General features: G+C 37.6%; 1 protein-coding gene across 2 annotated transcripts; it reads right to left on the bottom strand.

Annotated features, from left to right (window-relative positions):
- Positions 1-867: 867 nt before the first annotated feature.
- Positions 868-11,904, bottom strand: LOC131959584 (glucagon receptor-like). Of its 2 annotated transcripts, XM_059324792.1 has the most exons (14): positions 11,750-11,904; positions 11,552-11,638; positions 6,657-6,759; positions 6,358-6,468; positions 5,108-5,229; positions 3,999-4,105; positions 3,495-3,651; positions 3,244-3,403; positions 2,662-2,722; positions 2,468-2,537; positions 2,249-2,340; positions 1,973-2,111; positions 1,803-1,844; positions 868-1,444 (listed from the first exon to the last, which is right to left on the bottom strand). In XM_059324792.1, exons 3-14 carry the CDS (start codon positions 6,751-6,753, stop codon positions 1,373-1,375), a joined length of 1,230 nt encoding a protein of 409 aa, XP_059180775.1. In that variant the 5' UTR covers positions 6,754-6,759; positions 11,552-11,638; positions 11,750-11,904; the 3' UTR covers positions 868-1,372. The 2 variants fall into 2 exon arrangements, with proteins under 2 accessions (XP_059180775.1, XP_059180774.1); XM_059324791.1 differs by lacking the exon at positions 11,552-11,638 and having other exon boundaries at positions 11,678-11,904.
- Between the last annotated feature and the right edge of the window lie 189 nt (positions 11,905-12,093).

A 12,093-nucleotide genomic window follows, 5' to 3' on the forward strand; every position in this document is an offset into this window, starting at 1 on the left:
GTGGAGGAATCTATTGCTCATGCATTTTGTGAATGTAATGTTGTGCAGGATTTTTGGATGGACTTGAGAAATCATTTATCTAACTTTCTTAGTGTCTCATACCTATTCACCAAAAAAAATGTTCTTTGTTATTTTACTCATTGTAAAAAATCTGTTGAATTTGTAACCAATTTCTTAATTCTCTCTTGTAAGTTCTTTATACACAAACACAGATCTCTCAAAGCTATGCCAAAAGTTTTAAAGGTGTTTCTACTTGAATTTAACTATCTTCTTAAGTCTGTCAGAATTGTAAAATACAAAAAATGAGCCACAAACAGCCTGATGAATGTATAACCTTCATTTCTAATAACTATATATTTTTTATTATCAGTGAATGCACAGACTTTATGTACTTCATACTCTCTGCGTGATCAATGTATGTACGTCTTTTTCTTTTTATTATTATTATTATTATTTTTTTACTACTATTTCTCCTGATTAGTTCTTTGTTTCGTGGTATTTGTTTCTTGTAATCCCTTTTTAATCTGACCTCATGATTGTAATGTTCCTTAATTGTCAATAAAGACAAAAAAATTAATTAAATTAAATTAAAAATAAAAATAAAAATGGGTAATGAAGTTCACACAGTAAAAATGAATACAAACGATAAACACTTGGCACTTGTGAATGTACAGTACGAGAGCAAAAAGGTCATAAAGGTCAAACTTCTCACCCAATATATGTTCTAACCAATACACTGTATATATTTGTGCATTTCAAGCTTTTTTTAGGACTTGAGTTTCTGTTGCTGTTGTTTTGTTCGTTCTTCCCGAAATGTCATGGATTCACCACTTCCATCATTAACAGAAGTCAATGTAAACAAATATCCTTTTTATTTTTAACTCAATATGTATTAAATAAGTCCTAAATGACAATCACTTATTTACATATTGACAGATGTACAGGACACAATTTAAATAATCATTACTTATTCACAATTTTGCATATTCACAGCACAGTACATAAAATCTCAAAATGTTCAGTAAATGCAAAAATGTATTTAATCTGAATCTATATCAACAACATGTGGGAGTAACTCCACAGGGTCTTGAAGGTGAATGATGAAGGGCACCTGCATTGCAACAGGTGATTGTCCAGTGTCTTCCTGGCCCCCATGCTGCAGGCTGTTATCTCTATTTACTACTGATGGACAGTGCAGCAAAAAAGGATCAGGCTGTGGGGACACTGGCTGAACTTGCCGTCTAAAAATAGATGAACTCTCAGGAGTGGGTGAACCATCAGGCATCGCCCTCACTGGTGTAGCGCGGGATCTGTTGCGGTCTGGCACGGTGGCAATAGAGAAAGTTTCTACTCGAGAGTCAAAAACGGCTAGTCACTGTCCACAACACACCATCTCAGTCTCTACCCTCCAGCTGCGTAACTTCCTGCTCAGCTCTGTCCTGACCTAGAGGTGAGCATTTCAGAGTTAATGTCATTGTGTGAACCATATTTATGACATTTTCCAGACTGATGCTTGAAAATTGAATGGAAACAGTAGTCATTCACCATTAACGAAATCGATTACACACAAATGAATGAAATAAAGTAATAGCCAACTTCGATTGGAAAAAATGAATGACTAAAACATTTAATTATGTCTTTTGTTTCCCTAATGCATCCTTAGATGATCTGTCCAGCTGCATGTTTTAATATGACAAATTCTACACTTTTACAATGGAGATCCATTTTAACTCAGTTTATCAGTAACTTATATGTACTGTAGGGTAAAAAATGAAATGAGAATATGAGATGGAACAACAAACCTCTTTATTGGCATAGCAGTAAAGCACAGCCACCAGAAAGCCCTGCAAAACAGTACAGAAAAGTCTGTACATTTTCTACATAGGAACGCATTAGATAACGTCTACATGGTTACATCGTTTTGCAAAATCATATATAATAAGCACTTACTCTGTGATCTAATTCAACCTACCTGAAATGAATTGAGAAAAAGGGTGAAGAAGACTTTTATGTAGCGCAGAACACCTGTTGTCTGCTCATCTGTCGCAAAGATAAAAATGATCTCATGAACCCCAAACAAAGGGATGAGGGTCAGGGTTGCCTTGGCAAGCCTAACAGGACAGATCAAACAGCAGAGTCATTTGTCACAACATGAAACATATTGCTTCTGGTCAACATTCCTTGTTAAGACATCCTGTGACAGCCAGGGTCATGGCCTTGGTTTGAAAAATACACTGAGAAAACTTGCCGAAGTTTGTAATCAGGGTATCCACTCTGGTTGTTGGCCCGTAATTTTGAAAAAATGACTTTCAGGATCTTCATGAAAATCAGAAAGTTAATCTGTTAAATCAGAAAATATAAGTATTACTTTTGGCACCCTGTGAGAAAAATATGTGCATGCAACATATCATACAGCGGAGTCCAAAATGCATGCACTGAGTGGACTATTTGCACAAGTCATCCTTACTAGTGAAGCAAAAAGAATTGGGAAACGAATGATCCACCAATAGTTCATGTTCTCATTGACAGCCCAACACCTGAGGAAAACAAGGCAGCTGTTACAAGTTCTCCACTGTCTCATCTAGATCAGTGGGGGCAGGGGGGTAGACAAGACGTGATCAGGCACATGGGGTCATTTCACACTCCTGCACACACACTTACTCTTTGTTTTCTTTTAATTGCTTCATCACCACCCAGGGAACCACAAATAGAACTGGAGTTCCTAAGAAAAAGACAGAAAGGACAGTAGCATTCAGTGCTGCAGGTGCTGTAAAAGAAAAGGTACTGCAAAGTTTTTTGAGCTGTGATGAAACACATTAATGCCGGTGTTAATATCGCCAGTTCTTATTACATTCATTTGTTTTTTAAAAGGCATTTCATGGGTATGTTTTAAATCAGCCATTAACCTTATGTTAGTTCACTGGTTCTTTGACATGAAATGTATATTAAGAAAAACATAGACTGGACAAAACAAAAACATGACATAAGCAACCTGTTGTGACCCACTGGTTTGTGGACTACAGATTTGCCGACTGGAGTTTGGCATTATGGCCATCGGCATCTTCATTTTTCAGACAAGAGAGTAGCGGTAAGTTATAAGCCAGTGCTACCACTACCACTACTTTCATTGCAAGTGAACTTTCATTCATGTGCATGCTCTGCTGCCGCATAAGAAATCTAGCTAATGAATCCCAGAAACACCTTAGACACGTGCTAATTTGGAGAGAAAGAGATTAAACTTACCCCAGCCAAGACAGATGTAAGGTAAATATTTGTTGTTGTCGATGAACACTGAGGCAATAAGCACAGAGTACAAATAAATTGCCTCTCCAAAGAACCAATAGTGGTTGGCCAGGACACAGTACTGCATCATTACCTGTGCTACCCGGCAGCCAATAGCAGCCTAGATCAAAAGGACATAAAATAAACATGTTGCAGGAAACTGTTTAAATTACGAGAAAAGACTAAAGCAAACCATCATCAGTAAATTTCACCTGGTGACTGAGAATCTCAATCACATCGGTCTGTTTCAGGATTTCTCGGCCCCAGTGGCGATCCAGCATGGTGTCCTTAATAATGACAGATACAGCTCGCAGGATGAGGGACAGGAAGAGGTTAGCATGAATGTAATTCCTGGTGCAGTGTAGTCTCCTGTCATGAGACATAAAAAAGCCATGTTGTTTTTCATTCTTTAAAACGGTGGCTGACTTACAAAAGCATGTAATTTGCATTAAATTTGTATTATATTTTAAGATGTAGTGACATTGTTTGAGGGCCTATTAATCACTTCACCTTTTTTATCTTCTTCTGTTTCTTCTCCTCACTGTGTACACTAAAGATATAAATGCTGATGATTTGCCATTGTGGAGTATCTGATTTGTATTTAGAATTAATGTGGCTGCCTGCCATCTCCGCTCCACTTGAAACCACTTGGCAGCATTTGTCAAAGAGGAGGGAATCTTGATAAGACAATTAGACACATTTGTTCAACAGCTTACCTGAAGCTCAGGAGAATAACAAGAGCCGTTAAGAGGGTGAAGAGGGACAGGGAATAGCCTACAGTGTACAACATCCTGAAGCTCACCATCAGTTGTTTGAACCACAGCTGTGAGGACAAATCAACAAGTAAAACCTTTTAAATTGTAGTGAATGACCTATCATTTCTGAAATAACTAGATATCAGTGGTTACAAAAACTGTTGTTTCCTGTAAAATCTAACCTGAAAATCTTGGCACTGTAGGACACATTAGTGGGTTAATGCGCCATGTTACAACAAAGCGTCAGAACACAGTATGTACCTGGAATGCTATGGCAACAGAAGCTTTCATGGCTCCGTCAATAGCTCCAAAAAGCATCACACAGGAAGTCATTTCTTGTGGAGCACAAATTACAATCCTGAGTTGTTCACAAACAAAGGAAGATGAATGAATGACATTCCACGGAGGCACTAGTGCAGCCAATTTATGAGCAGCAATCCAAGGAGAACTATGCTGGTAATAGGCACTTGACGGAAGCACCAATTATGCCATCTCCAACACACTTGGGCTGGATGGACACAAGCCAGTACATTTAATTCTTAAATTATGTTTGCAAAAAGGCTGCCAGGAGCATAGCCAATGCAAAACAGCCTCCGTAAAGTGCACAGCTTTATGTTTTCAAATACTTTCCTTCTCACAACATCACTAAATTTACCATTAACTATACACCTAAACAGTTTATGATGTTGTATATAGCATCCCTGTAATCCTTCACCATCAAAACATTATGGCAGACATATGAGGGTTAGGAGATATGATGCTGAATGTACATGTTGATTATGGTGGACGGTGAAATGGCTTTTTTTCTTTATGATGTGTCAATTTCTAAAATGTTAAAGGCACCAAACTGTATGATTTGACTAAGTTGCGAGCTTTAACAACATAAAGGTAAAGTGAACATATCACAAAAAACTGAGCACATATCACCTATACTCGTAGATGTTTACATGACCTAGATCTGACAAGAAACAACCCTAGTTTCCTCAATAGACAATATTGTTGGAGTAAAAAGAAGTGCTAATGGCTGCAACAAATTAATCCCCAAGCTGGAGACAAGCTGGTTGTCTTACTTCCTGAGAAGCGACCTCTTTTTCCTCCTCACACTGGCTCATGTCTCTCCACACCTGTCCATAGTCATCTCTCTCCCAGAGGCCGTCAGAGCCACAAATCCGACGTACAACACCATGGGACACTGGAAGAGACACAGCCAGCCCTTCTCATAATTAGGGCCACAAGAGGTTGAAGCCAATCACAACATACATTTCGTCACACTGTTAAAATAATCGCCTAAGTCATTTCTTGTCAAAATTTTTTTTTTTTTTTTTTTTACCTAAATCATCTCCTCATGACGCCTGCCACCTATGGTGAAATCAATTACATCCTCAGTTGATCAGATCATGTGATTTTACCCCTTTCAGATAATGGCCTATGTCAAGTGTGTGACTTAAGCTGATTTTTTATGCCTAAGTCAAAATAAAATGTGACTTAGCCATTTTTTTAACATGCCTTTGTGACTTAAGCAAGATATGGTAACACTTTATTTTGAAGGTGTTTTGAAGAGTGACATGAGCGTGCCATAAACATGACATGGGATGTGTCATGAACATTAGTGACGCTTTGAAGTAACATTAATGCTCATGGTACTTGTCAAGTCATGTTTCTGACAGGCTTGTGTGACTCTTATGTAGACACCTTCAAAATAAAGTGTTACCATATCTTGCTTAAGTCACAAAGGCATGTTCAAAAAATTGCCTAAGTCATTTATTTCTCTTAAGTTACATAATTTACACACAGTGTTATTACTATGCCAACAGCCATCCTTTGTTACATCCTTTTTGAGTGAAATGATCAATAAATGTCATATGTTACACTTTTGGTGAAGTTTTTTGTGTTTCCTTCAAAACTTTAAAAATGTTAGGCGAATATTTTAACAAAGTGACGATTTCATACACTGAAGACAGCTGCGAATAGGCTATCAGTAGCTTGTTAGCTCAAGCACAAAGACTATAGTAGCTAACATGTTGTATGAACTTTGTTGGCAGGTGCACTTTGTTACCTTTGGACAGAATGAGGCTAGCAGCCCTCCCTGTTTCTAGTTTTTGTGCTAAACTAAGCTTACTGTCCCTTGAGCCAATAGCCGATTAGCTACAAAGAATGTCAACAAGGGAAAACTGCAAGCTCGCGTGTCATTTTTATCACTTGCTTGTAGCTGTATTTTGTCACTTTGTGTGGGTCAGGCTATCCTGGCATATCTGTCAAATGCCATCCATCCATTTTATTTAGTTTTTAAAAAGTTAGACTCACTGAAAGTGTGATTTACCTTTGTCATACCAGGGCAGGTATAAAGGGCATGAGATGTTGACCATAGAGCCAGCAGAAGCATCTGGCCAGCAGGCGTATCTGTCAAATGTCCGGTTACAGAACAAGCCCACTATAAACACAAACAATATGAAACTGAGAAGGCTTCAGTTCCTCAAATCAAAACAAAATAATACAGACCATTCTTTTCGGTGAAAATTTAAATAATGTAATTTGACAATTCCTTGTTCCTTTTCCACCTCTTGCCATATTTCCTTTTGCATGATGATTGAGTACTAAATGAATGAAGTTTCTTCTTACTTTGAGGGAGCGGCTCATTTAGTATCATTTTGAAACAATCTTCTTTGTACTGGACCCACTTCAGATAAGTCTCCTCCAAGACTTTCCCACTGGCCATCTTGCACTGTAAGGACATTTACAACAAAATACATCAGAAAATATTAATATTTATAGTAAGTAAGCATTCATTTGTGAATTGAACTACATTGCTGAAGACTGCATGTTAGCATTCCCCTAAAATCAGAACATCAGATTTTTTGCCATTTTTTCTTTTCTTTCAGAGGATGTAGTGGGCTCAATTTTCATGGCTAGAGCAGATACTGATGTCATATGAAAATAGAAGATCTGAGGATTCCATTGGTACCAACCATTCTTCTTCTGATTTTCCCTCTCAGAGGCTGTCACAGGCTCAAGATATGAATGAAAATGGACTCTATGGGTAGCCACAAGTCTCCCCTTTAGACAGTTTAAGGCAAAAACCACAATGATTTCCTCATGCATTATTTTCTGCCTATTGAATATTTCTGCACACTAGGGTCACTAAACAGCCTGTGAATTGCATAAATTGGGAATCATTGTAGATCATCTCGAGAAGCTTGTGGATTTAATGTGCCCAATTTTATTTCTGATGATGTAGTAGCCATTTCATTGCAGTGAGAGCTTTTTTATATATTAAACTTGACTTTTACTTTAAATAACCTGTTGTGATTTCTAGTATAATCACAGCCTAAAACTAGAAATCTCCAAAATGACCAAAGATTTAAAAAAACAAATGACAGCATGGTTTTTCTTTGTTGTTCTGAAGTCTTGGTGTATCGATGTAATATTCTGGAGGGGTTTCTGACCTTTTTTTTTATCCATTCTCAAGAAAAAAAAACCTCCAATGCATCATCAAATGTGAGCTATGGGTCATAGTTGAGCACAGAAATGGACTTCAGAGAGCCAAACACTAATGTTTTGATCCCTTATACACCTTCATAGGTTTACTTAACATTTATGAGCAGAACAACGTGTCACAAAGTGCTCAGCTATATCGATATATTTTTGTTGACCTGATCCCCCCTTCAAAATTTGCTGCCAACAAACCCCAATTCTCAATAAAAGGGGCAGAAGGATGGGGTTACTTCTGGCACTTTCCAGCAGAAAATTGATTTCCCATGGAAATTGCTCCCCTGAAAATAATCATCGACATGAAAAGCATTTTGCCCTTTAGTAAACAAGACCTTATTCCCCCTTTCCCATCATTTTCTCAGACACATGCTATCTGCTTTGTCCAATAATGGTTAACAACATGTACTCTATTTTTCTCAATTACTATCCAATAAGTGCTTTTCTGTTAATTTTATAAAATATGCCAGCCACAGACACAAAATACACAGCGCTTTGGAGGTGTGACTGCAAATTATACAAAGAAAAGGCAAACGTTTTTCCAAAGTTCAATTTATTTTTCTCTCTTTCCCAACCATCAATTTGATTTAATGTTCTGTGGCAGCAGGTGGCTTCTGCTTCTTGTCCTTTGTACATTGCATTGTGGGACAACAGTGTACTTCAACAGCAAACTCAGAGATCAAGTATTTATTTTCAATCTGCATAGAAAACTGATAGCATAGTCTCCAACTCCAAGATATGTCTGGAATATATCTGGTATGAACTATTTTGATCAAAAATAAGCAAAAAGGCCCCCCCCCCCCCAAAAAAAATACTCTGCATGAGAATGTTTTTAACAATAGAATTCAATTTTCAAGATTAAAAAAATCCAGAAACCGTTCATATGAGCATATATAATTATAATATAACACATAGATAGTAATATGATGCACCCTACTCCTAAGATGTGCAATTATTTTCTTATATAACATGCGAAGGCCACATATATAGCCATGCTTGTTAAACTAAGTGGTTGTGTTGTTAATAAATCCTTTTATGTGCTTTCCAAGGTCATTGTATCTCTATGAGCATGCTGTCATGTAACATTTCTTTCCCTGAAAGTGGAGATGAAGAAAGGAGGCTGTTATAAGTGTAGGACCATCTTATTTTTCTACATTTTAAGAATTATAAAATCCACACTATATTACTATTATCATCACCTACACAGTTCTTGTATACTTGTATACATGTTTAAACTATTGAATTTTTTTTAAATCATTCTTTTTCCGATACTGAGCCTGTACCTGTATCACCCTCAGTCTGAAATGCTTCATTTTAGGGCATGTCTCTTTAAACCCCCCTGCTAAAAAAAAAAAAAAAAAGCCTAGTTTGTTCTGATTGGTCAGTGTTTCTTTTGCACTCTTGGTGCACCTTCATTATAGCTGAGGAATTACTGTTCAGTAGTAGCACTTTCTTCCTCAACAAGTCCCCCCAAACATTCACAGTTACTATGGGTTTAGGCAACAAAACAACTCCCCTAAGTTACTGATTGAAAAAGTGCATCCAAAACTTACAAATGACCATGACGGCTGTGACTGCTGGAAGATGTAGTTAGAGAGGTGACATGACTGCACTGTAAAAAATGTTTGTAAAAAATTACAGTAAAACACTGTCAAATTGCATCAGAAATAGGGCGTAAAATTAAAAATGTAATATCACCGTAGTAGATGCTTGTAATTACCGTAAATCAAGGAATAATGCAAAACTTTTAGACTGTAGAAAACACACAGTTTTTTCATGTAAAATGAATGGAGAAATACCATAATGTCACAAGGACACAATCACCCTAAAAATAAAGGCACTACTCAGTCTAAATTACAGTTTTTGCTGATTTTTACATTTAAATTTACAGTAGAAAACTCCCTGTATTTTTTACAGTGAAATTCTGGCAACCACAGCTGCCGGTATTTCACCGTAAATTAAACAGATTTTTTTTACAGTGTGCCAAAGGTGAATTAAGTTGGTAAATGGTAATACGTTGGTGTGACACACAATACAGAAGTAAGGTTACAACTTTACCTTAAGTAACAACATTGACAGTTGGCTTCATACTACATGAACACTCCTGGGTCATAGTCTGAAGTGGACCTTTTCATTCTTTATAGTCTGTATTTCCACTTTCTCCTTTGCTTTTTGCATTTCCTAACGTCTTTTTCTTCTTGGCATCCTTCATAATTACTATGGCCACTCCGGGTCTGAGCAAGGAGGCGAACCAGAAAGTGCCTTAAGCTGCATTTTACCAAAAATTCCAGCAGGGGGTGCTAAGTTTGGCTGAAAAAAAAAATCTGTTCATTAATTTCAGTGCAAAATGAGAAAACTTCTCACTTGATTTATTACCTCAAAAAAAAATTTTTAGGACAACACTATGGCCTCAATCGCCAGTAAAAAATCTATGTTAATAGTTCAAATAAGGGCCCCAGAAGAAAATAGAATGTAGATTTGCTATGTGGCTACCTTTTGATTGACAGGTCACTAACAAGGCAAGCGGAGAGAAGTAGAGCAATGCGTATCCAAGGTAATGTGTCAATAAAGTTATATATATAACATTATACAGATATAAAAAAGGAGGTTTACCGGTTTGGTCTAGGGAGTAATTACAATCATTCACTGGGTTCTACATAGATGTGTATTAATTCCTTACGCAGCAGCTGTCTGGTGGGAGCAGATAATTAGACAGTGAGTAACTGCTTTAAGCCAGCTTAGACAAAAGGTTATAATGTAACTCTGGAATAATGACATTGCAGACTGTAATCTAGTGTTGACAAACACTTAATCAAAGAACTTTAAACAGAAATATTGCTGTTTTTCTCCATTTTCTCTTTGACCAGAGGGCATTGTAAATTACTTTTTGACTTGGTGCCATTTGCCAAAACAAAACAAAAATGTGATATTGTGTTATAAATATTTGAGGTTGGCAGTGTGGCCTGTGGCACAGCTGTAGTGGCAATGTATTCATTTGCAAAGCAATCTCTGAGGAAGCCCCTTCATCTGTGTTGATGCCACCTCAGGCTTAGCGCAGCCTGCTGCTGTATCAACAGACCGCCAAACACTTATTTTTTTCTCCTGGTAAGTGGCTTTTGGCAGTTATCGCCTGTAGCAGCTCAAGGAGACCACGTCGGGATCAATTTCTTATCTTTTAAGTCCAGAAACTGCATCATGTGGAGGTCTCCCCCTCGCTGTGGCAAGAAGCATAATGTAACTCATTGCATTTTTTAAAAAGTGTTTCAGTTGCTATTATCATCAGTGCATCATATTTACAACCAGCAGTGTGATTTCATTAAACCAAAGCTTTACACAACCTCTTTTCCCATTGGCTTATAGGAATTCACTAATTCATTATCTGTTTCCTTGCAGGAGGCATGGAGCTGATCCCAGCTGTCATTGGAAGAATGGCGGGGTATATCCTTGAGTGGTTGGCAGCCTGTCACAGGGCTGACACATAGAGACAGACGACGCTAACAGGAATATTGCACCTCAATTGCAAGGGTTTCAACGGACTCACTGTAGCAGCAGCAGCAGCAGCAGCAGCAGCAGCTGTAAAGTGATCCCCTATTGTAACAGGTGGCATGTCAGCTTATTCATTTATTATAATTAGGGCTCCATGCAAGGTTGTGTATACTTTTGTGCTTTGCACGTGGCAGCAATATAATGCAAAGCTTGCATTAAGCCTTAATGCATTGTTTGAGTCATCATAATTCATAAAGACAGGGCAAACAACACTGTTGAGCAAAACAATTATCTCCTGGTATAGCACTACAACATCTACAAGCAGCTGAACACAAAGCATCTTCCAACACACACCACAAGTATAACTTATAGTTCTTTATTCTGCATGTACTTTTACTGTTGCATCCCTTAAATTGCACAAAAGAAGGTTAAATGGTGTTTAAATCAAGTTTAATAATTCAATAATAATTCTAATGTGAAATAAATACTAAAAACGTATAGATAATGCACATAAAAACATCTCAATTCAATTTTTTACTTACAGATTGTTGGAGTAAAATTCCCTTAAAATGTATAAAGCTCTTTGGATGAATTCCCTTTCCTCTTCTGTATTAAACGGTTCCAATGGGCTATAAATAAAGAAAACAAAATATTAGCGTGTCACTTACAGATGAAAGGTCCTTCAAGAGTGAGAAGCTGCTGCGGACAAGCTCCGTGTTGAGCGTCGCTGTGTGACGCACCTGAACCTGCACACAGCAGTTGTCAGTCCAGCACAAAGTGCCTGTCAATCATTATAGTCCGATGGATTTGAAAACAAGCAACTCCTCGTTACTAACAGCAACTTACTTTTCGATAAAACCATCAAAAGGTGGGGGCGTTTTCGCTTCCTTTCTATACATTTCTTGAACGCGCATGATATGACGTTTTTTTTCCAGCCTCACAGAGAGATGCGTTCAAGGAAAGGTGGGGAAAGAAGAGGTCTGCGTAGGACACCATAAAAAGACAGCAACAATTAAGAGCTACGTGCAGTTTATGAATACCAATGAGGTTGTCCATTCATGCCAAAATCAGCCACAATTAGCCT

This window comes from Centropristis striata, chromosome 21 (assembly GCF_030273125.1).
Source record: "Centropristis striata isolate RG_2023a ecotype Rhode Island chromosome 21, C.striata_1.0, whole genome shotgun sequence".
In the NCBI taxonomy this organism is placed as follows: domain Eukaryota; kingdom Metazoa; phylum Chordata; class Actinopteri; order Perciformes; family Serranidae; genus Centropristis; species Centropristis striata.